At 37.7% G+C, this 26,086-nt stretch overlaps 1 protein-coding gene and 1 long non-coding RNA gene across 2 annotated transcripts in view; both read left to right on the forward strand.

The window, feature by feature from the left end:
• The window catches only part of SETD2 (SET domain containing 2, histone lysine methyltransferase), a 116,447-nt gene that overhangs the window by 52,025 nt on the left and 38,336 nt on the right, over positions 1-26,086 (forward strand). The window contains exons 10-12 of the mRNA XM_055080056.1: positions 7,796-7,930; positions 8,636-8,755; positions 10,400-11,178. Of these exons, the coding sequence (XP_054936031.1) occupies positions 7,796-7,930; positions 8,636-8,755; positions 10,400-11,178 (1,034 nt within the window). The remainder of the gene's footprint in view (positions 1-7,795; positions 7,931-8,635; positions 8,756-10,399; positions 11,179-26,086) is intronic.
• LOC129391533 (uncharacterized) overlaps positions 12,337-26,086 on the forward strand; it is a 22,348-nt gene continuing 8,598 nt past the window's right edge. The window contains exons 1-2 of the long non-coding RNA XR_008615794.1: positions 12,337-12,410; positions 15,134-15,302. This is a non-coding gene — a long non-coding RNA (uncharacterized lncRNA). The remainder of the gene's footprint in view (positions 12,411-15,133; positions 15,303-26,086) is intronic.

Here is a 26,086-nt window from a genome sequence, read left to right on the forward strand (position 1 = left end):
CCCAGCCGCTTCGCGGCATGTGGGATCCTCCCAGACCGGGGCGCGAACCCGGTTCCCCTGCATCAGCAGGCGAACGCGCAACCACTGCGCCACCAGGGAAGCCCTACATTCCTAATCTTTTAATATTGTTTTGTCTTTTGTTTGCACGGGTTCTTAAAATCTCTAAAATCCTCCTTGGAGCGTAAGGTGAGTTTTGAGAGGTAACAGGCAACCCAAGAATGAGAAAGGGGTAGTCTCAGTTGGTCTTTGTATTTAATCCATTAGAACGGTGGTTGATAGGCTTTTTCTACCCCAGTTCACCTGAATCACAACTGAAGGTGAGTGGTATCTTGCTACTACAGAAGCTCTTAACTGGGACAAGAATTTTGTGTCGTTTTTAAAAATTCCCCCTCCCTTTTTCTGAGGATCCTTTTGTCAGAGCAGTGTTTCTCCACCTCAGAACCACTTGGCAGGGTCCATTGTAAAAATGCACATTTTGGGGCCTATCCCCAGACCTATGAATCTTATTGGAGGGCCAGAAGGAGCCAGGGGGCCAGAGGTGTTAGCCAGCAAATCCACCTGTGAGTCTTTTGCAGTTAGCTCATTCCTAGGCTTTTCAGGAACCCATACTTATGTTAAGAATTATAAATGACAGCAGTCTTACTATTTAGTTGAGCAGATAGAATACATAAGTCAGGAAAGGGATAAAAGTATAATAGTTAAAAGGTGATGCCAGTAAACCCAAATTAATTGGAGATAGTTATTGAGAATCTGAATTCTATAAGAAAACTTAGATAGCGGGAAGCATTAGAAAGGGCCATTTAAAAAAAAGGATCAAAAAAAGGGTCATTAAAAAAATGCTAAAAGGGAAAGTTTACAAGAAACACCCATGCTTCTACCACCCAAGATGAACAAATGCTCTTTAGAGTATTGTTGCTTCAGCTCTATTTTTTAGAGAGCATATATGTTGTAACTGTGTGCTAAGCACTCTTCTAAGCGCCTGACACATTAACTCATTTAATTCTCACAATAAGTCCTTTAAGTTAGGTACAAGGATTTTCCCTCTTTTACAGATGAGAACACTAAAGCACAGAGGTTACAAGGTCACCCATAAGCGATGGGAAAGAGCTAGTCTAGCTCTTTTCTTTGCTTTTAACCGTATTGAGTTCCTTTGTGTAGAGTTTTAGAAATGATATATATATATTTATATATATTTCTACAATTTTTAAAAAAATTTTTATTTTATTTATGTTTTGGCTGTGTTGGGTCTTCGTTGCTGCATGTGGGCTTCCTCTAGTTGTGGTGAACGGGGGCTACTCTTCATTGCGGTGTGCGGGCTTCTCATTGCAGTGGCTTCTCTTGTTGCGGGGCACGGGCTCTAGGCATGTAGGCTTCAGTAGTGGCTTACAGGCTCTAGAGCGCAGGCTCAGTAGTTGTGGCTCGCAGCCTTAGTTGCTCCATGGCATGTGGGATCTTCCTGGACCAGGGCTTGAACCCGTGTCCCCTGCACTGGCAGGTGGATTCTTAACCACTGCGCCACCAGGGAAACCCCCACAATTTGTTTTTTACTCTTCCATGTTTATATATGTATATGTATATATATGTACATTTTTAACTGCTGTAAAGGTTTTCATCATGTAACAGTTTATTTACATATATTCCTACTGATGAACACTTGTGTTTCCAATCTTTTGCTCTTAATGTCTTTGCACATATCTCTTCTGTACATGTCTCTTTAAGGTATATCCATGGAAGTGGGGTCACTGGGTCATAGCCTATTAGCTTTTGGACCTGACTATTACAGGAAATTTTTCTTTAAACTTCGTCAAGATTACTTCTATTTTTAACTCTTGTTTCATATAATTGATAGTTTACCAGAGCAACCACAAAGTAGTCATTAAACATGTTGACCTAAGCTAAAATCTCCATAAAAGCTTCCCTTTGGCTATTTTCTGTTTTCAGAACTTACATTAAAAACTGCATTATTGGTGGGGAGTGTTGTAGTGTGATGGTTTCCTGGGTGGTATTATTACTGACATCATAACAATATCAGATGGCTTTCTACCTTCCTGATAAGATTCAGGAACAACCCCAAGGGACCAAGACATAGGTATTCCTGGTTTTTGCTTGCTTGTTTTTATTCTGGTAATAGTGTGTCCATATCAGTCTTTTATGGTATTGTAGACTAAATTAGATGTAAAGTGAATCTAGTCAGTTGGTGGGCTGAAGTCATGGGTTGCTCCAGATGTGAAATTTTTTTTAAATTTAATTAATTAATTTATTTTTGGCTGCTTTGGGTCTTCGTTGCCGCACATGGGCTTTTCCTTAGTTGCAGTGAGCAGGGGCTACTCTTTGTTGCGGTGCGCGGGCTTCTCATTGCAGTGGCTTCTCTTGTTGCGGAGCATAGGTTCTAAGTGCGCAGGCTTCAGCAGCTGTGGCTCGCTGGCTCTAGAGCGCAGGCTCAGTAGTTGTGGCGCATGGGCTTTGTTGCTCCGCAGCATGTGGTATATTCCCGGACCAGGGCTCGAACCCGTTTCCCTGCATTAGCAGGCAGATTCTTAACCACTGCGCCACCAGTGAAGCCCTCCAGTTGTGAATTTGAAGCTGTTCTGGAACAGGGATGTTTTGGATGAAACTTTGCCCTGATAGAGGGATGACCCAGAGTGAATCTGGATTCCTAGAAGGGTCATTTGTCCTTGACTGTAATGAAGAGTTTAACTTCTCTTTATTTTTTTATTTATTTATTTTTTTTTTTTGCGGTATGTGGGCCTCTCACAGTTGTGGCCTCTCCCGTTGCAGAGCACAGGCTCTGGATGCGCAGGCTCAGCGGCCATGGTTCACGGGCCCAGCCGCTCTGCGGCATGTGGGATCTTCCCAGACCGGGGCACGAACCTGTGTCCCCTGCATCGGCAGGCGGACTCTCAACCACTGCGCCACCAGGGAAGCCCTCTCTTTAGTTTTAATTGGATTGGTCTACTGAAATTGCGGCTGGATGCTTAGATTCTGAGTTCTGGTCAGGTACAGTTGAATAGAATCACAAAAGTAGCACCTCTTGAAATTCCCAAGTGTTAGGGAGGTCCCTGGCAGGGAACTCGGGGCTTTCACTGCCATAGCCCTGGGTTCCATCCCTGGTCGGGGAAGTAAGATCCCACAAACTGCATGGTACAGCCAAAAAAGAAAGAAAGAAATTCCCAAGTGTTAGTTTTTGGAATTCTTTTGGGTAGGGGATGCCATGGAAAGGAAAAGATAGCAGCAGTTTAAGATATAGTTTTGCATATTTTAACTATTAACAAGAATATTTTAATGGCATTGTAGTCTGCATCTGCTCCCCCATATTAACCTTTGATTGGTGAACATTTCTTATTCCTTGCTCTTATGATTGAAGCTATGTACATACAGTTTATCCACTTAAAACAGTAAGCTCTTCCAGGACAGGTGATTGTCTTCTTTGGGTATGTCACAAACTAGGTACTTAATTAAATACTTAGTTGATGGAGGTATAATAAATCCCTACTATTATCTGATGTTGTTTGTAGTTTGTAAATTATAAACAGGGAATAGTCTGAAATTTACCTTAATCTCTTTTGAGTTTGTGAAACAAATTAACAGTAACTAATTTACACAATAAAGAGGGTAAAAAGCCACATAAGAAAGGAAATAGTTGCTTTCAGCAGATAACAAACAGATCCTAGTATCTGGAATATATAGAGAGCTCTGTCTAATCAATAAGAAAAATATAGCCTCAAAAGAAAAATAAACAACTTCTACAGACACTTTAGTAATCTAGATAGCCAGTAAACATGTGGAAAGGTGTTCAACCTCATTAGTAATCAGGGGAGTACAAATTAAAACTACTATCAGATGTTATTTGCATACTGACCACATTGATAAAAATTAAGTTGGATGTGATACACAGGAACAATAGATCTCATACACTGGTGGTGGAGGTGTAAATGGATACAATCACTTTTGAAAACACTTTGTTGTTATTTACTAAAGGTGAATGTATGTATACTATATGAGCCAGCAGTTGCACTCCTAGGTCTATAACCAGAGAGAGACTTGTTTAAAATGCACATCAGGAATCACAGCAGCATTGCTTACATTGGAAAAATTAGAAACAACTCAAATACCCATGAACATTAGTATGAATAAATTATAGTATAATCATATGAAAAACTAGTCACGAAAATAAACTTATGGTTGCATGCAACAATGATGACTTAAAATGTAAAGTTGATTGAAAAAGAACCATGGCACAAAGATTTTTTTGTCCAGTGTGATTTGATTTACATAAAGATTAAAAACAGACAAAATTATAATGTTTAGGGATTTATAATATATGTAGTAAACCTATTTTAAAAATCAGAACTATTTCCTAAAAAGTTAGGAGACATTATCTCTAGAGTTAAGAAGAGAAGATATTATAACAAGGAAGGGGCACATGGAGCACTTCAGGAACACTGGCAGTGTCCTCCCCATCCCCCCACCCTGCCCTTTTACCTGAGTGTTGGTTGCCATGGATATTGCTCAACTGTCTGTTTGTTTATTAAACCTGTTTATTTACTAATTGTTTATATACTTTTCTATACATATGTTATATTTATCAGAATGTATTAACAATGGTGCTTTAGACCCATTAAAGACAGTTCATACCCCAAAATAAAGAATAAACATTTTTCTTGGACTGATTAGGTAATTAACAGAATAAATTTTTAAGTGCTACAGAATTGTGTATATACATATAAATTTTCATTTATCAGTAATTTATTAAAATACATCCTAATCCTCCTTATACTTACCACAAATCCTTTTTGGAAGGTGGTGACCCATAAATGAAAAATAAATACTTTTAGTAAATTTAATGAAAGCAATCAATGTCAGTCATCTCCTGGCTTCCTCCCCTGCAGGTGTCGTAAAGTTATTAATTCCACAATTGATTGTTCACTTGAGTACCCAAAATATGGAAGCTGTATCATATCACCACTAGGATTGGCATGCTTACTTTTATGTAATACAACCATTAAGCTTATCATTATAGTAGGAATGTTCAAAGGTTGTTATCATTATAGTAGGAATGTTCAGAGGTTGTTCACCTTCTGTATTTTGTTTGCAAAATTTTGTTATTTATACTTCTACATTTTTACTGTTTATTTCCTTAAGAATGCTACTTTTTTATATCCCAGTAGTGCCTTTTTTACAGTAATATCTACTCAATTTATTGATGAATGAAAGTAACAACTCAGTTTTAACTTTTCAGATTACATGCCTAATTATGAAAAGGAAATAACCCCAAAAGGAAATATAAGCTTAGTGAATATTTGCATCTCAAAACTGTCCAAAAGCAAGATTCTTGTATTTGAGAGGGAAAGCAGTATTTTAAAGCCCTTGGTCTTTCCTATGCTAATCCTCTGGAATTTGGGACACAGGATATTTTTACATTTAGGATATGCAAGGAAAAAAACATCTTTAAGGAATTTGTCTTACATTAAGATTTAACTGTAAATTGGCTTTTCTGTTCATGTATTTAATCTATTCAAAACCTAAGAAATAATACTGGAAATGAAAAAGGATGAGCCTCAAATGTACTTTTTAGAAGGAAAAAATGAGTTAATGTATCTTCAACTTCTTGCAGGCAGCATTTTATATTTTCTCATTTATTTTTGTTCTATATACCATAATAAGAGTTTTGGAGTATAATATGAAATAGAAATGTTTCAATGCCTTGCCTAAAATTATATTAAGTGAGACACTTAGCCAGTTAAGTAACAGAAAATTTCAAGATTTTTTCTTTTAGATTTGCTTTTCTCTAATTTATTATCAGCTCATTCTGTACTTTTATCATTTCATGTCAAGTTGATTTAATGCTATCATTTATATCTCTTCTCCTTCAATCTCTATCTTGTCTAGATTTCATCCTGTTACTGTCAGACTAATTATTCTCAAATTCCATTCTGATCATAGTATTCCTTTTTTGGGATTCAGTCATAGAGCTCTCTTATTTAGTCTCATCAAATCCAGATTCTTTTATATTACATCTGAGATGTTCTAACACCAGCCTTCTTTTTGATAAGATTTTTCTCAATTCCTCACGGCACCTTATCCACTCCAGCCAGGCTGAGCATAGTATGCACTGTCATAATTTTCCATTTCCGGTTGTTCAGACTTTTCCTTCTGCTTCCTCCCTCCTCCCTCCTCTTGTTTTTATCTTACCTATTTCTAACCCCACTTCGGTGAATTTATTTCTGGTGACTCTCATTTTAAGCGCTCCCTTCATCTTAGACCTCTTAGGTTTTTTAACATTAGCATTTATAGTTAATGCTTCATTGTTCATTTTCATATGAGTTAATTTTATCTCCCCGATAGTAAGTTCTGTGAGGGTGTCTTTATATCTTTTATAACTGCTGCAACACAGCTAGAAAACAACCTTTGGAACCTTGATTTTTGTTGCTGTTGTTCTCTATTATTTAATATCTTTGGAACAAAGAATTTATGTAAGTTATAAAGCCTATAATTATACTTTCTATGTGCACGTGAGCACTTCTCTGCTTCCTTCTCTCTGTTTATAGCTCCTGGAGGATACCACCATTTTGAATTTTGTGTCTTACTTCCCTTGCCCTTTTTTAAAAACAAACAAACAAATAAATTAAAAATCATTTATTTATTTATGGCTGCGTTGGGTCTTTGTTGCTGCGCGGGCTTTCTCTAGTTGCGGAGAGCGGGGTCTAATCTTCATTGTGGTATGCGGGCTTCTCATTGTGGTGGCTTCTCTTGTTGCAGAGCGCGGGCTCTAGGTGTGCAGACTTCAGTAGTTGTGGCATGTGGGCTCAGTAGTTGTGGCTCTTGGGCTCTGGAGCACAGGCTCAGTAGTTGTGGCCACGGGCTTAGTTGCTCTGCGGCATGTGGGATCTTCCCGGATCAGGGATCGAACCTGTGTCCCCTGCATTGGCACGTGGATTCTTAACCACTGCGTCATCAGGGAAGTCCCCCATGCCATTTTAAAATAGACTTTTCAGATATGTATCTATAAAAAATTTGTTTTTGAGGTGCAGAGAAATGGATTCATACAGCATGCAATATTCTGGAACCTTATTTTTTTTTACATAACATTGTATTTGCTAAGATTGATAATTTTTGTTGCATTTGGCTGCACTTGATTCCTTTCATTGTGGTATATGCCATTATGTGAACATGCCAGTTTATCCAGCCTGGCCACAGGCATTTGGGTTGTTGGCAGTTTTTTGCTCTTATGAATGGCTGTTCAATGAACATTCTTCTGATTCTCAGAGTACACATGTGCAGAAGTTTCTCTAGGGTTTATTCTTAGGTGTACAATGTCTAGGCATAGGGGATACAAATATTTTATATTTCAAGCTTTATTTCAATGCTTTATTTTTTCTGAGATACTTTTTTTTTTCCTGACATACTTCTCACCTAATATAATTTTTCTTCCTCCCATAAAGGCAGATTTTTTTGTTTTGCTTCATTGCAGTGTCTTTACCACCTAGAACTATACTTGATGTATAAGTGCTTGGTAAATATTTGATGATTGAATGAAATGCTTTTCAAATTGATCGTACCAATTTATATTTTCATTAGCAGTGTACAAAAGTTTGTTTTGACCCACATCTTTTCCTAGACTTGATTTTATCAGACTTCTTATAGTGAGTGTAATATGGTTTCTTACTGTGGTCTTAGTTTTCCTTATTACTGGTGAGGTCGAGCATCTTTTCAGATTGTTTGATTCTCAGATTAGTGGGGGTTTTGTTTGTTGTTGTTGTTGTCTATAACCAGATATTTTTCCTTGCTGTGGCAGGTGGATGGAGAGCTAGAAGCTCTGATGGAGAATGGTGAGGGTCTCTCTGATAAAAACCAGGTGCTCAGCTTATCCCGACTAATGGTTAGAATTGAAACTTTGGAACAGAAACTTACCTGTCTCAAGCTCATACAGGTGAACACTTTGATATTAATTTATTTTTTTATTTCTGAATTTGAGGTGGGACATTTAAACTACAATCCAGAATGATGAATGGAAAAGGAATAATTCTGATACGAGAAGAGTTACTCGTTTTTAAAATGGATATGTGAGTTCTATATGACTTTGAAAACTTGTACTCTTAAAAATGTCTTAAGAGTTCAGCATCATTTAATCTATTAGTAGATATTGTGTGTTTTCTCTCTAGTCAAAGAACATGGTGGAATTTTGCGTGTGTGTGTGTGACAATACATGACACTTGATAGAGAGGGTCTCTCCCCACCGCCGCTTGATTAGTAGCATGGCAAAGCCATTTTTACCACAGGATCTCAAAGCAAGAAATTTTAACAGTAAAGATTTTTAAATTTTTTTATAGTTTTAGCTTTTTCAGTAAAAATGGTGAATATAATTTTTTTCTTAGTCCTTCAAAATTTGAACTTTAGTAAAGTCCAGGTTGACATTTTAAGTATCAAAAAAGATTATAATCTCTCACTTTAAAGCATTTATTAATTGCACAGTTCTAGTAGATTAATCAAAATAGAATTTCTAGGTTTCTTTGTGAATGTAAATGAACTCTTTAGTCCACTCTGTGGGCCCTCTTTAACGCTCTCTCTGGTATTATGTGTCTCCCTTCCCCCACCCCCCAATACACTGCATCCTGCTTCGCTTCCCCCATGGAAGAACACACATTCACAGTCTTGCCTGAAGTCCTTTCTGGAACGTCATGGGCTGTCTTTGTTGTGGATCTGGATGGCAGAACTAGGTGATGGCCGGGAAAGTAACCAGAAGCTTCAGGAAGAGGTCAGTTCACATTCAGCTGACCTGCTTGTTTCTTAAAACCACTATATTTATTATTTAGGTTGAGGGTATTGTGATAATACCAGTGATAATGAATTTAACACTATATTTACCACTCATATTAAATAATTACATCATTTTATCATCCCAATATCATTCCTATAACTGTAACTTTACATACACCTTACTGGAAGTGAGTTTGCCTAGTGGTTTTCCCTATGGTATCTTTTAAAGCTTAGTACTACATAGTTGGGAACTGCAAGAGCAAGATATACTAGTATCATAGTTAAGTGAAAGATCCAGTGTGTGATAAAACCATAATTTTTTTTTTTTTTTTTTTTCCCCCCCCGTTACACGGGCCCCTCACTGTTGTGGCCTGTCCTGTTGCGGAGCACAGGCTCCAGACGCGCAGGCTCAGCGGCCATAGCTCACGGGCCTAGCCGCTCCGTGGCATGTGGGATCTTCCCGGACTGGGGCACAAACCCGTGTCCCCTGCATCGGCAGGCGGACTCTCAACCACTGCGCCACCAGGGAAGCCCTAAAACCATAATTTTAAAAAGATAGGAAACCATATGGAACTTAAATTCTGGGGTTCTGAAAAATTATGAAGAGCTGAATTCTGGATGACAAGAGTAAGAACATTTTGAGGAGTAAATTGTTTTAAAAGATGTAAATAGATGTTCATTGACAATGTCGTTAGTGGAACTGTTATATTTATACCGTCCCATGAAATACACAGTATTTTCTAATTTGGTTTAAATGTAGTTCTTTTTAATCATAAGTGCTAATATAATCCCAAAGTCATTTAATAATATACTTTTAAAAACAAAAACATGAGTGGGCAAATGAGTGATTGTCTTGCCTCCATCCCTTCTCCCAGGAGATTCAGCAGTAAGTAGGAGTTGGGGAAGCCTTGGGGTTTCTGTAGAACTACACTGGGGGAGTACTTTGGAAGAAATTCTTGGATTTCAGAGCGTGGGGTGGGGGTGGTTATCTCAGAATGAAGAGAGTATCTCTCTTTGCTAGACAGCTGTTTGTCAAAGGCTAAGGAGGTTAAGTAATATCTGCATTTTTTGTTTGTATGCAAGACATTTAAATATATATTGTTGCTTAGTTCCCAAGCCTTTATCACAGTCACTTGGGAAACTTTTTAGAAAAACGTACCCAGGATGAGGTCCAGTAGTGTTGATATTTTTAAAAAATCTACCTGGGTTTGAGAACTACTGGTGGAGAATATTAATTAAATTAGTCCTATTTGATGTGTGAGCAGTCACCTGCTCTACATTTTATTCTTGCTGGTCAGGCTTATTAAAACACTTTTCTGGGACTTCACTGGCAGTCCAGTGGTTGAGACTCTGAGCTTCCACTGCAGCGGGCACGGGTTTGATCCCTGGTTGGGGAACTAAGATCCCACATGCCTCGTGGTGCAGCCAAAAAAATAAAAAATCAAACACTTTTCCTTCCATACTAGAGGAAAGTAATATTATGACATTTAAATCCGTCTGTGGTTATAAGATTTAGGTCTTAATTTAATAAGACAGTAAAAAAACCACTGCTTCTGTAGAATTGATCTGAGTCCCATGGAGAGGCTTGAAAAGTCAACTGTACAAAGTGATGTTTGTTTTTTTTTAAATTATGTTTAATCAGATTATAAAGACTTTGGAACATTTACCCATTCCTACTAAAAATATGTTGGAGGAAAGCAAAGTACTTCCTATTATTCAACGTTGGTCTCAAACCAAGACTGCTGTCCCTCAGCTGAGTGAAGGAGATGGGTATTCCAGCGAGAATACATCACGTGCTCACACACCGCTCAACACACCTGATCCTTCCACCAAGCTGAGCATAGAAGCTGACACAGACACCCCCAAGAAGCTAATGTTTCGCAGACTTAAAATTATAAGTGAAAATAGCATGGACAGTGCGATCTCTGATGCTACCAGTGAGCTAGAAGGCAAGGATGGCAAAGAGGACCTTGACCAGTTAGAAAACGTCCCTGTAGAAGAAGAGGAAGAGTTACAGTCACAACAGCTACTCACACAACAGCTTCCTGAATCTAAAGTGGATAGTGAAATTGCTGTGGAGGCCATTAAGCTACCCACATCTGAACCAGAGGCTGACACTGAAATAGAGCCTAAAGAGAGCAATGGCACAAAACTAGACGAACCTATTGCTGAGGAAACACCATCCCAAGATGAAGAGGAGGGTGTATCTGATGTGGAGAGTGAGAGGAGCCAGGAACAGCCAGATAAAACAGTAGATATAAGTGATTTGGCCACCAAGCTCCTGGACAGTTGGAAAGACCTAAAGGTGGTATATCGAATTCCAAAGAAAAGTCAAACTGAAAAGGAGAGCACAATAACCAAACGAGGAAGGGATGCTGTTGGCTTCAGAGATCAAACAGTTGCCCCAAAGACTCCTAACAGGTCAAGAGAGAGATACACAAACAAACAAACTCAAAATAAAGAGAAAAGGAAACGAAGGGGCTCCCTCTCACCAACTTCTTCTGCCTATGAGCGGGGAACAAAAAGACCAGATGACAGATATGATACACCAACTTCTAAAAAGAAAGTACGAATTAAAGATCGCAATAAACTTTCTACAAAGGAGCGTCGAAAGTTGTTTGAGCAGGAGGTAGCTCAGCGGGAGGCTCAAAAACAACAGCAGCAGATGCAGAACCTGGGAATAACGTCTCCACTGCCCTATGACTCTCTTGGCTACAATGCCCCTCATCACCCCTTTGCTGGCTACCCACCAGGTTATCCCATGCAGGCCTATGTGGATCCCAGCCATCCTAATGCTGGAAAGGTGCTCCTCCCCACACCCAGCATGGATCCTGTGTGTTCTCCTGCTCCTTATGATCATTCTCAGCCCTTGGTGGGACATTCTACAGAACCCCTTGCTGCCCCTCCACCTGTGCCAGTGGTGCCACATGTGGCAGCCCCTGTGGAAGTTTCCATTTCACAGTATGTGGCCCAAAGTGACGGTGTGGTACATCAAGACTCCAGTGTCACCGTCTTGCCAGTGCCAGCCCCAAGCCCAGTCCAGGGACAGAATTATGGTGTTTGGGATTCAAACCAACAGTCCGTGAGTGTACAGCAGCAGTACTCTCCTGCACAGTCTCAAGCAACCATATATTATCAAGGACAGGCTTGTCCAACTGTCTATGGTGTGACATCACCCTATTCACAGACAACTCCACCAATTGTACAGAGTTATGCCCAGCTAAGTCTTCAGTACATCCAGGGACAACAGATTTTCACAGCTTACCCACAAGGAGTGGTGGTACAGCCAGCCACAGCCGTGACTACAGTAGTTGCACCAGGGCAGCCTCAGCCCTTACAGCCACCTGAAATGGTTGTGACAAATAATCTCCTGGAGTTACCACCCCCATCTCCTCCCAAACCAAGAACTATTGTCTTACCTCCCAACTGGAAGACAGCCCGAGACCCAGAAGGGAAGATTTACTACTACCATGTGATCACAAGGCAGACTCAGTGGGATCCTCCTACTTGGGAAAGCCCAGAAGATGATGCCAGCCTTGAGCATGAAGCTGAGATGGACCTGGGAACCCCAACATATGAAGGAACAGCCAGATAAAACAGTAGATATAAGTGATTTGGCCACCAAGCTCCTGGACAGTTGGAAAGACCTAAAGGTAAGGAAACATTTCTGTTCATTTTAACCTGAATTACCCAGGTTTAGAGTTCTATAAACCTTCAGTTGAATTACCTACTTTTCTAGCTATATGTATTTTTGAAAAATGGAATACTATCTCTCTGTCAGCTAATTATAAATGTCTTTATAAATAAATAATGTCTTTTAAACCTTGGCCAGAGATACCAGCCAAACTAGTATACAAACATCCCCCTTTTCCTTGTTTACAAAAGTATATCACAACAGTAAATTCAGTCATTCAAGTAGTCTTTACATTAAAAACAAAAATCCTTTGAGTAACAAACATGGATTCTACATTTGAGTCTGTGTAAGAAAAAAATGAATGTTTAAAATAATTGGAAATTAATTTATTGGATTAACTAGAAATTAATTAAAAATAAAATTAATTGGAAGCCAAGGTAATTTTGCAACTTCTCATCAAAAATGATTGAACATATAAAGCTATAGAATCATGCTTGTTAGCTTGGTGGAATGTCTCATGACAAAAAAAAACCAAACTATTGAACATAAATATCTGTTCCAGTAAAACAACATTATATGGAGCTAGTTCATATTCAGTTTTATTATTGTTTCTGAAATAGGCCTGCTTTTAAATGCCTATTTTTCTGGCCAGAAGATGTTATTGAGAGGAAAAATACAGAGTTCTGGAACCCTTACATCTAATACTTGCATAATCATTTGTTAAAGTATATAGCATGATGTGCAGGGTTTTCTTTGCAGAGAACCCAGTCTGGGTCTTGGATAAACACAGAAGTGAATAACAGGATGAGCCTAGGAGAGATGTGGCAAATTCTGATTGTAAGTGGGATCCTGGGATCCAGGTCTTGAGGACCCTGTGGGAACAGGTTACTACCTAGCCTCTGTTTTTCTGTTCCTCCTTTCTTGCGCCAGAGGTGAAGCAACCAGATAAACCAAGGATACAGATTTGCAGCAAAATGGACACCTGAGTCTTCTCTGTTCCCAATTATGACTACAAAGCTCACCCATTATATCCTACCATTTGACCCATACGGAACTATCCTTACACTGAGCAGAATGAGTAGTTGGTTGGTTGTGCACTGTGCTTATTTTTGCATTTGTAATTTACTGTGTTGAGACCCTTCTTTAAGTATGGTGTGGTTTCAGCTCTCATTTACCCATTTGAGCTCTTTCTCATGCTACTCTCTGATCACCTACAGTTCAGCATAAACTCAGACTTATTATTTGAAATCTGACCTTTTTATAGATATAAAAGGAAAGATTCAGAGTAAATCTGTTCATGATACAACATGTGAACGCAGGAACTGGAGTTGCAATTAATTGAAAGAGCTGCTGGGACAGTCATTTGTGTGAACCTTTATTTAAGGCCTGCTTTGTGAGGGCACAGGAGTCCCTGGACGAAGTCCCTCTTGTGTTTGGAGACTGCTAGTAGAGCCTGTAGTATGATTGGCTCAGTAAGGAAGGTGGAAATGGAGACAAGCACTCAGGTGAAAGTAGAAAAGACCTTACAGACATAGTTTTATAGAGAGGGGGGTTGTAGACCTAGTAGTTCACTTTTGCCTGAGAAGGCTCTGGTTGACATAATTTAAAAAAAAAACGACATAATCATCTTAATTTCTTAAAAACCTGTCTCTTCTTAAAATCTGGAATAAGTAAATGTTTTTGTTTCTCTGTATGGTAGTTTTTTAAAAATTATAATTGTAATGATACAAATTATTCTCTGGAATATCCATAATTAGATATAACTGATACTTTAAACTCACACTCCAGACGTAAATGCTTTTGAGTCCTACAAAATTATTTCTTCCCTTGCTTGTCCTCTTCACTCCTATCTGAAAGATCGAAGTGGTTGCACAGTACTATGTAGACTGATGATCCTCTTGACTTGAGGTTTAAAATTTTATTTGTACCTAAAATATATTCTTCTTAACCTTCATACTTTGGATTTATCCCAATTCTTAGCATCAAGGAAGTTATTAAATAAAATCATCCTTCCTCAAACTTTATAGTTTGCTCTGGAATCATTACCCATCTAGAATTGCATTACTGAGAAATGTTTTTGCTTGCCTGAACTGTGATGTTTTGTTATGCATTGGTGCTGGGGTTCTTAATTCATCTGTCATTCTAATTAACATTCACCATGGTTCTAATTTCAAAACCGGTTATAGTTGTCCTTAAAAAAATATACTTCAGCTAGGGAACCCATAATTTGAGCATGTTTTAGAGAAACACCTTGACTTGATGTGATTACTATATATCCATCCTATTCCCGGCATTGAAAGAGTTAACTACTTCTGTCTGACTTCCACCTGTGTGTTCAAGTAGACATTGGCAGAAAAGAAAATGTGTTATTCAACCAACCTTTATTAAGCACCTGTTGCCAAACATGTGTTAGTTGCTGATGTTAATTTCAAGATTATACTAAAAAGCATTGATCTAAGATTGTGGTTATGTTAGCCACTCCAAGCTTCCCTGACTTTCCTGGGCCACTGTAACATTGCTGGACATGTGTTCCACTTGTCCTTTCTACATACTGGATGGAGTGAAGAACTGAAAGAGGTTGCTTCAGATTTCTTAATCTTGATTTTGCTGTGAAGGCAGACTATAGGGATCATCAGTAAATGAAAGAGGGTGGGAGGGAAGGGAATGAAGCTTCATGAATTACTCTTTGTCCTCCCAGATCTGATGATGATCCCCCTTGTAACTTGAACCATTTCCATCTAGCTTCTCAGGGCAGCAAGGAGCTTGTTAACATCACCAGCTGACCATGTGTCTCCTTTTCTCAACTCCATTTTCAACTTCGTGCTGAAGAAAAACAAGAACCTAGCGTGCATTCTATGAAGAAAACAGGAAGATGGTTGGGAAGTTGGATGATGCATGAAAAATATAATAGGTGAAAAGAGGACAGAGGTGGTTAACTCACTGGCACCGGCGTTATTTTGGTGCGTCCATTGCCGACAATGGATGTCGTTCTGGGAAAATCCCGACTCCTGGCGAGAAAGGATTAAGTGAGCTATTTTTTCTATACCTCTATACACAGGACCACTGCCTTGGCTCCACAAGGCTTACACATTTTTGACTCCTAAAGTAGACCTCAACAAGAAACATCACTTAGCACATTGCTACACGTGAGCATGTATTCATTTTCACATGCAAATTAACTGGGCTACATTTTCAGCAGGGACATGTGCATATATTTCTGTTTGTAAAAGGAATTACTGTACATCATCCCTCATGCTGAAAATATACCCGACACTTCACAGGGCAAAAGAGCTGGTTATAAGTGATGATTAATTATAAACTTGACTGGAAAATCTTCATTTGGATCATGAGAAGAAGAGGTAAGGTTCCCATGAATTTGGCAGTTTCAGTTGCAGTTAAACAGCTGAGAGATTGTGATGGCTAGTGATTCCAGAGCCTCTCTTATAAACACTTAGGTTACAGGATGTGTGTCTCCTTATAGTGAAGTCTGAGTAGTTATAGTTACATCTGGATTAGATGATTTAGGGACATTTTGTACATGTGATAAGTTGGACTTAAGAACCATCCTTATTATCTTTTTCATCTTTGTCTCAAGACATTATCTTTAATTAAACATATTATTTTCCTAGAAAGTTAAGCATTGAATTCTCTACAGAAGTTTTAAATAATTCAGAGAGTTACCCAACTGAAAAGTTTTGAGTCTGGGGGAACTCCCTGGCGGTCCAGTGGTTAGGACTCCGTGCTTCCACTGCTGGGGACCTGGGTTCAATCCCTGGACGGGGCACTAAGATCTCAAAAGCCGCGTGGTCAAAAAAAAATAAAACAAGTTTTGAGTCACTGCTTGGAATTTCGGTTCCTAACTAATATGTGAAATCTGCCATAAAACATTTCAAAGTGAAATGATGTGCCCTGAATTTCTGTAATAAATTTCAAAATCCTTAGTAGACATTATTCTGTATCCAAAAGGATCAGTATTACTTACCCTTTTGTTTATAATACAGAATTGCCCCCAAAGAGCACTATTTTAGGTACCACTACATTGAATTTTTGTAATAAGAATCTCATTTGATAAAAGGCAAACATGGTCTAAAACTTATTAGTAGCCTGGTTTCTTTATTATCAGATAATACTTTCATCTAAATTATGGGTTGGCCTAATCTGCCCCGCTGTCTTTTTTCGTAAATGAAGTTTTGTGGGGAGCCCAGCCAAGTTCATTCATTTACATACGTCTGTGGCTGCTTTTGCACTGCACTGGTAGAGTTGAGTAGTTGCATCAGACTGGATGGCCAACAAAGCCTAAAATATTTATTGCTTTGTCCTTTACAGAAAAGGTTTGCCAACACCTAATCTAAATGATAAAGTACAGAATCTGGCTGCTCTAAACATTCTGATTTTGAATGAAGTCATTTTGACACTTTATTCTTTTGGGTGAGCTCTTAATTCTATTTCCCTAAAGACATAATGACCATGTTTCCATACCCATTGAAGTTACTTTAAAAAAAAAAAGTCTTCACTCTGTTTAGGAAAAGTTACTTTAAGTGATTTGGATATAGGACTATCTGAGAAGTGGGAGGGTATGTACATTATAGAAGAAGACACCTGTAAGGAATGTCGTTCTTCCCTCAGGACCATGATCAAGTTAGTCGGAAACTTAAGACACTTTTCGAGTACAGATAAGTTGGTATAATCTAGTTTTATATATAACCATAATGAAAATATATAAATTTTCCTTCTTAATGTTCTTAACTTTTGATTTTGATGTAATTTCAGACTTACAGGAAAACTGCAAGAATACTGTTCTTTATGTATTCTTCATGTAATACACGTCCAGTGACAGATGTATGTTAAAAACAGTAAAAATTCCTCTAAACCCTTCATCCAGATCCCCCAGTGTTAATATTTTACCAAATTTACCTTAACATTTTCTCTTAATTTCTTTTTAACTTTTAAAGAATAAGTTACAGATATCATGCCCACTGTGCCTAGATATTTTTAGTGTGTATTTCCTAAAAACAAGGACATTCTTCTTTATGACTTCAGTGTACTTATCAAAATCAGCAAATTACAGTGACACAATACTATTAATCTGTTAAACAGACCTCATTCAGATTTTGCCAGTTGTGCACATAATGTCCTCTATAGAAAAAAGAAAATTTCTGATCCAGAATCTAACCTGAGATCAAGCGTTACATTGAGTTATCTCTTTAGTATCCTTTAATCTGGAATAGTTAGTTCCTCAGGCTTTGGCTTTTATAAACTTCACATTTTTGAATATTTTTAAATTTTTTAGAATATTCCTCAATTTGGGTTTGTCTGAAGTTCTATTTGGAATGTTCATTTATCCCATTACTGGCATTGTTAACTTCAGTCACTTGGTTAAGTTGGTGTCTGCCAGGTTTCTCCAATGTAAAGTTACTATTTTCCCCTTTATAATTAAAGAGTATAATATAGGAGCACTTTGGAAATAATAAATACTCTTTTTTGTGAAATTTATCCATCCAGTGAATTTGCCTGAATCTTGTACAACTATGATTGTTAACAAATGGTGATTTTCTAATCCATCATTCCTTTTTCTGTATTTCTATACAGTGGTAGCAGTCTTAACAGGTTATTAAAATTACTTGCTTAGATGCTTGTTTCTCCTCACAGGACCATGAGATCTTCAAGGGCAGAGACCATTCCTTAATCGTTGGTAGTAAGAGTTACTTTTATCATGGTATCTTTTTAGTAATGGTTGTAATAAGTTACCACTTAATAATAGTGAATGACTACTCTGTGCCCCCTACAATCTGTGCTACATTCAGTATCCAGAGTGATCTTTTTGGAAATACACATCTGTTCATGTCAAAGTCCTATTTAAAACTTTTAAACGGTTCCTCATTAAATTGTTAAATCCATTTTTCTTAACAAGGCTTGCATACCATGGCATAATCTGGTCCTTATTTATGTATGCATTTTCACCTCAAGAGTTTCTGGCCTACCAGAGGGACAGTGTTACTATAATGTTCACACACACACACACACACACACACACACACACACACACACTCACTCATTGACTTATTTCTGAGAAGACTTTCTTTTGTTTAGATGTCTCTTCTCATTTTAAGTTTCATCCTTTCCCCTGAAAACCATTCCTCTTCCTCCAAGACAGAGTATTCTGCCTTTTCTATATGCTCCCATAACATCCTTTCCAATCATAGCAGATAACATTTCATAATTGTACATTGTGCAGAGGCAGAGACTGTGTCTGTCTTGGTCACTTGAGTCTCCCCAGGGCACTGTGAAAGCGTACTATGTAGTTTGGCACTTCATAAATATTTGAATGATGAAGTGAAGAAGGTCCTTTTTCCATGGTACCCACACTGCTGCTATTTTTTTTTTTTTAATTTAAATTTTTTGGCCGCACACCATGGCATGTGGCGTCTTCCCTGACCAGGGACCGAACCCACGCCCCTTGCAGTGTAAGCACGGAGTCTTAACCACTGGACCACCAGGGAAGTCCCAATTCTTCTTGAATCCATAATGTGTATATTTTATTTGATAGGTGGTCAGAAAATACTTGAATGAGTGTCATGTAATCTTTACAGCCCTGTAAAGTAAGTGGTGATGTTTTTATCAACTGTAAAAGGGAAACAAACAGGCCCATGAGTTTGTAACTTAACTTTAAATGACATAGCTGAAAATTATCTTCTGATTTAAATCCTATGTTCTTTCCATTCCTTTTTCTGATCCAGCAAATAGTGATTGCTACGTCCTTGCTAGACAGTTCATGCAATTATGTATCTTTGCTGAGTACTTTTCAGACTTCTCTCAATCTGTTTCTGTTTTAATAACTGTAATAAGTTCAAATTCATTCTTAAATCATAGAAATTATCATTTTAGTGTTCAAGTATCTTTTTTTCCTTAGTGCTGCAGAGATCAACCTGTGATCCATGATTGAATTTCAAGGGATTTTCAGAATGCTTGAAATCATATGTAAATCTGTGGGGTTTTCTGGGGCAGGGGTCCACAAATACGAGCAGTTTCTCAAACAGGGGTGTGTATATATGTGGGTTGGGAAAAAAATAAATTGTGGTCCAAAAAGTGTTTTCTGGATGGTCTTAGCTGCAGTGTTGTATTGACTAGAGCAACATATAACTTCAGTGAAGTCTCTTGGAGGGCTGTGGTGATTTTTAAGTTTTAATTAGAAAAATTATAGAGGAGGTAAATTTGAAAGTGTAAAATAAAATCTTAATTTGGAATTAACTTGCCTAGAAAACAGAAATCTGAAATTTGAGAAACATTTAATCATCATCACCTTGATGATTCTTCAGTGATTACTTACCAGCATAAAACTTTAATTTTTCTACACACGTTTTACTACTGGGCTGGGGAGGCCTTGAAAGCAGGCACATGTGTCAGGTGTTCACCTTGTGCTTCAGTACTAGTGGAAGCCCAGCACATTTTAGATGTGTGTTGAATAAAACCGAGTGTTGTTAAGGTAGATTTTTTGAATTAGAGTCAAAGTGGGTAAGGCTAGAGAAGGAGGAAGTTGGAGGGACAAGTTTAAACTGTATGGCAGGGACTTCCCTGGGAGCGCAGTGGTTAAGAATCTACCCGCAAATGCAGGGGAGACGGGTTCGAGCCCTGGTCTGGGAAGATCCCACTTGCTGCGGAACAACGAAGCCCGTGTGCCACAACTACTGAGCGTGCACTCTGGAGCCCTCAAGCCACAGCTACTGAGCCCGCGTGCCACAACTTCTGAAGCCCACATGCCTGGAGCCCGTACTCCGCAACAAGGAAGCCACCGCAATGAGAAGCCTGCGCACCACGACGAAAAGTAACCTCCACTTGCTGCAACTAGAGAAAGCCTGGGCACAGCAACAAAGACCCAATGCAGCCAAAAATAAATAAATACATTTTTTTAAAAAAGAGAAATGGAATATTACCGGCACCCTGGATGCCTTCCTTTAAAAATAAAAAATAAACTGAATGTCAGTGAACTGGGAAAGCTTTTTAAGGTATGGTACTTGCTAAATAGCAGCGTTTAGAAGTTGCCTTGGGAATTCCCATGTTCCTTAGGCCTTTGCCTGAGACTTTACAGCCCCTCTTTCTTTACCTTGAATGCAGTCACAATGCACAGAAGTCTTTTGGTACTGTGTCTAGGGCTGCTTCTGAGGCATGTTACCTTTTCTTTTAATTTTTAAAATAGACCATTCCTGCACACGACAAAATTCAAAAGGCATACTGCAAAAGGCAACATTTCACTCCTAACCCTGCCCTGTGTCCTGTTCCCTGGAGGCAACCAATACAACTAGTTTGTTGTGAGCGTTCTAGAGATAATTTGTGCATATTATGTGTATATATTTTGCCTTTTTTACAAAGCTGGCACCACTGTTTAGCTCCTTTTTACTTAATATATTGTAAAGATTATTTCATACCAGTTTATGAAGAATTTATTTTTCATAATTGCATAGTATTTTATTGTATAAATATACCATAATCAGTTTATCATAATCATATATTAATCAGTCTTCTGTTTTGGCCATTTAGGTTGATTCCTTTCTTTAGCTTAGCAGCAAGTAACTTTTTGAACATGTTCACATATGTGGGATATACATGTTGGATAAATTACTAAAAGTTGTGTATCTGAGTCATAGTCTGTGTTATTTGTAATTTTGATAGGTACTGCCAAATCTCTTCATAGTTGTACCAGTTTAACTCTCATCAGCAATGTTTATGTGTAAGAGTGCCTGTTTCACTGCACTCTGGCCAACACAGGTGTTGTCTAACTTTATGTTGGTCAGACTGATAGGCAAAAATGGAATATTGTTATAGTTTTAATTTGCATTTCTCTTATGCATGAAGTATTGAATATATTTATGTTTATATTTCCTATTGTAAGAACTATGTCCATATCCTTTGCCCATTTTTCTGAGTGGCTGAAAACTGAAATTGGATCTTATTATCTTTTGTTTGTTGGGAGCCCAGCTGTCTGAAGTTAAAGTGTTTCTTCAGGGGTTTAAAAGAATAAATAAAATTATTCTACTCCCTTTCCCCCTTCCTCTCCCTTCCTCTGCCCCTCTCATGTGTGTGATTTTATAAAACTTCCAGACATGTGTATTATCTTCTAAGTTATTTTTCCAGTCACATCTCAGGACCTCTGTGACCTAATGGAGATACCCCTACTCCCACTTTTTGTAATACAATTTATGAGATAAAATCATAGACTCTTAACACTTTACAGGGGTATGATGATCGAGGTACAGTTCTTCCTGCTATTAAAGGAAGCTAAATCCGGGTTATAGAACCATTACCACTGAAAGCGTTTCACAGAATTATGCTGAGGGAAAAGGAGCCTAGGGTATTTACATATCAGTATTTGCCCAGTAATTTCTTTCTTTCTTTTTCTTTTTTTGTTTTTAACCTTAGAGTGGTATAGGGCCATAGACATTGAAGTTATATGTTGTATGTTCATTTTTTAAATTTTGTTGTTGTTAATCAAGAAAATGGATTTTTAAAATCTTTATGCTAGTATATAGAATTATGAATCAGGTTCCAAGACAGTCATATATTTCCCAAAGATGTGCTTTTATTTCTCTAGATCAAGGGTTGGCAATTTTTTTCTGTAAAAGGTCAGATAGTAAATATTAAAATACTTAAATTTAAAATGTGACTGTGAGGCCTCAGTCTCCTCCTCCCTTTTTCTTCTTCCCTTCTTTCTGCCTTTTTCTTCCCCTTCCTTTTTCTTCTTCCCTCCCCTTTTCTCCCTCTCTTTAAAAATGTAAAAAACCATTCTTAGCTGGGGTTGAAGGGGCACTTAAGAACCAGGCTGCAGGTCAGACTTTAGGGTGTAGTTTGCTGACCCCTGCACTGGTGTGTGGAATTGTGAATCAGGTTTCTTTACAGTCTGATATTACCCAGATATGTGTTTTAATATCCTTAGCCTAAATGACTAACAGAATTGATTTAACCATGTATTTTCCAAGATGATTTGTCTATAAGCCATATGGTTTCAATGGGAACCAAATGAGCTTAGTTTTTTTTTGTTCTCATTTTTTGGCTGCACCGCACAGCTTGCGAGATCTTAATTCCCCCACCAGGGATTGAACCCAGGGCATGGCAGTGAAAGTGCCAAGTCTTAACCACTGGACTGCCAGGGAATTCCCGAGTTTATTTATTTATTATTTTATTTCTCTAAGTTCTTACCTCTTTTTCTAGATTTTCAGTGTTCAATAAATTCACGTAAATATTTGGTTTCTTTGCTTCTAACCCTGGAACTTCACAAATACCTGAAAATCCTGGGAAAAAGGATTTTTTTTTAATGGGGTTTAAAGTGGGGTTTTAAAAAATCTTCTATATACATTCAGTTATCTTGGAGAAGCTTATCTCTCACATGTAACTAAATACATAAACATTCATATATACATATATACATATACACAGTATGTGGTATTCTCAGTATGTTCATAGTTTCAAAATTGCTTAGAGAAACAAAAATTATGACAAAAAACCTTAGTGAACTGAACACTTAAAAACATTCTTATTCAAATGTCCCTTCTCAGTTAACATCAGCATGTATCGTTGTCCAATGGGTTATTTTCTTTTTCAGCCAGTCTCACTGTTATAAAAGTTGGCAGACCTATTATGAAATAAAAATGCACTGATTTCATAAAGTCAGTAAAAATAATATTGAAGAAGTTGGAAAGGAAATATATAAGACCACTAGTGTACTAGAAGCATTTTCAGAAAAAGTAATGAAAAGATTCTGAGATACTCTTGGGAAAAGAATGTTGCATCATGTTATCAGTTAATTATTTGGAAAAAGTATACCAAAAAATATCAACAATTGACTCATCTTAAGGGGGGAAGAGTTGGTGAAGTTTTGTCTCATGTATTGATTTTGGGATTACAAATGTTAGTGAGTTGGTGAATTTGCAGATACAGAATCTGAATAATGAGGATAAATGGAATTATGAAATCTGTGGCTTTTTGTGTCTGGCTGCTTTTACTTAGCATAGTGTTTTCAGGCTTTATCCATGTTGTAGTATGTATCAGTAGTTAATTACACTTTATAGCTGAATAATACTCCATTGTATGGATATCATTTTTTACATATCGTTATATGAGCCAGTATGAAATTGGGCGGGGGATGGATGGATGGATAAACGCAGATGCAGAATTGCTAGGTCATAGTCTTTGTTTCTTATTTGATGCTCTTTGCCTTTTTAATCAAAGGTATTTTATGTTTCTTTAATTCTGGAAAACTCATCTTCATTATTTCTCAAAAAAGTTCCTTCTCTCCTAGAATTCCTTTTACCTGAAGTTGGCACTTTAACTTCTAGCCTCCATATCACATAGCTTTACTTTCATATTTTCTTTTTGTCCCTTCCTGCTGCTTTTTATCTCCTCTTCCAGCTGTAAAAATGGCACCTTGCTCAGAGTCTCTTTCTCTTTTTTGTTCTTAGTCTTGCTGTCATTTAGGAATAAAGATTTGTTTGACACGTACACTACACAATTTTATCTGTACTTGCTAATAACAAGGAAAAATAGTCTTAGTTGTAAAAAGTAAATCTGTTATTACAGAATATATAATCTGATCTGTATATAATAAAAGGTAAAAAATTATACTCTCATTGTAAATTATTTTGTTCTCAAAGTCTTGTTTAGCTAAAGAACAGTCTACATCAGTGTTAAATTTTTACACTTTCCAGAAAAAGTATTGTTTTGATCCTGTTTTTTTCTACAGTCTCTTCTATTTGAGTCTATTCTATATCATTTGAGATGTGTTAAAAATGTGCTGGAGTACTTTGCCAACAAACTTCCAATGAGTACTTTTTGAGACTGTTGGAAGAAAACATCCCAGTTTAGACCCATTTAGTGTGACCTATTAGCAGGAGGTAACTTTTTCAAGTGTTGTGTTTTTTTAACTAAAAATGGGTAGTATAAAAACCGTATAATTAAAAGTAAACTTTTTTTTCCATAAGAGAATCCGTTTACTCAGAATCTATTTACTGTACTTTAAATATAATCTAACTGCTTTTGGGGAATCATGATTCACATACAATAAAGACAAAAACATCGAACTCATAGCTATATAATATTTCTTCAGTTAAAATGGTCCTTTGTTTTAGTATCTACATTCTTTTCTTTTCTCCCCAGCTTTATTGTGGTATAACTGACATTTAACATTGTGTAAGTTTAACGTGTACACCTGTTGATTTGATACACATATATATTGCAAACTGGTTACCACCATAGTGTTAGCTAACACCTGCATTATTACCATTTCTTTTTTGGGGGGAGAATATTAAAGATCTATTCTCTTGGCAACTTTCAAGTATATAATACAGTATTATTAACTGTATCACTATGCTGTACATTAGATCCCTGGAACTTACTCATCTTATAATTGGAAGTTTGTAACTCTTTGACCAAGTTTGTAACTCTACCTCCCTTCACCCCTGTTTTAGTCTCTGTTTCTATGAGTTCAGCTATTTTGGATAACATATAATAAGTGATATTGTACAGTGTTTGTCTTTCTCTGTCTTATTTCATTTAGCATAATACCCTCAGGGTCTATCCATGTCACAAATGGCAAGGTGCCCTTCTTTCTCCTGATTGAATGATATCCATTGTATACATATACCATAGCTTCTCTATCCATTCATCTCTTGATGGACACTTAGGTTGTTTCTGTATTTTGGCTATTGTGAATAATGCTGCAGTGAACACGGGAGTCAGGCATCTCTTTGAGATCTGCTTTTCATTTTGTTTGGATACATACCCAGAAGTGGGATTGCTGGCAGGTGTTTATTAAGAAATGGAAAACTTACAGTATGAATCAGGTATAAAGACTTCCCACCTTTTAATTTCATTTTCCTTCAAGTCAGCCTGTTTTTCTCTATGTACCTTCTCTCTTGGCAATCTTTGACAGTAACACAATATATCGATCGTTTTCTAAGGTTTTCCCAAATTGTGGATCTCTTGCTTTAGCCTATTTCCTGAATTTTAGGTCTATATTTTCGTCTTTCTCTCTCTCTTCTTTTTTTAAAAAATAAATTTATTTACTTATTTATTTTTGGCTGCATTGGGTCTTCGTTGCTGTGCATGGGCTTTGTCTAGTTGTGGTGAGCAGGGGATACTCTTTGTTACAGTGCGCGGGCTTCCCATTGCGGTGGCTTCTCGTTGCAGAGCACGGGCTCTAGGCGCACAGGCTTCACTAGTTGTGACACGTGGGCTCAGTACTTGTGGCTGGTGGGCTCTAGAGTGCAGGCTCAGTAGTTGTGGCACACGGGCTTAGTTGCTCTGCGTCATGTGGGTTCTTCCCGGACCAGGGCTTCAACATGTGTCCCCTGAATTGGCAGGTGGACTCTTAACCACTGCACCACCAGGGAAGTCCCTTCAGGCTTCTCTTGGCTCTCTCCTCCACTTGCCCTTCAGACTCAACCCTCATAATCTTGTTTTATAAGCTAATTCTTCGTCTTTGGTGTACATTTTTGTTAACATCTTCATCATTTTTCAAGTAACCCATAGTCAAAACATGTACCCCTTTTGTAATTTAAAAAATTTCTATTGCTAATTATAACAGTTGCTTTATTTATTTATTTATTTATTTAATTTTTTTTTGCGGTACGCGGGCCTCTCACTGTTGTGGCCTCTCCCATTGCAGAGCACAGGCTCCGGACGCACAGGCTCAGCGGCCATGGCTCA

This window comes from Physeter macrocephalus, chromosome 18 (assembly GCF_002837175.3).
Source record: "Physeter macrocephalus isolate SW-GA chromosome 18, ASM283717v5, whole genome shotgun sequence".
Classification (NCBI taxonomy): Eukaryota; Metazoa; Chordata; class Mammalia; order Artiodactyla; family Physeteridae; genus Physeter; species Physeter macrocephalus.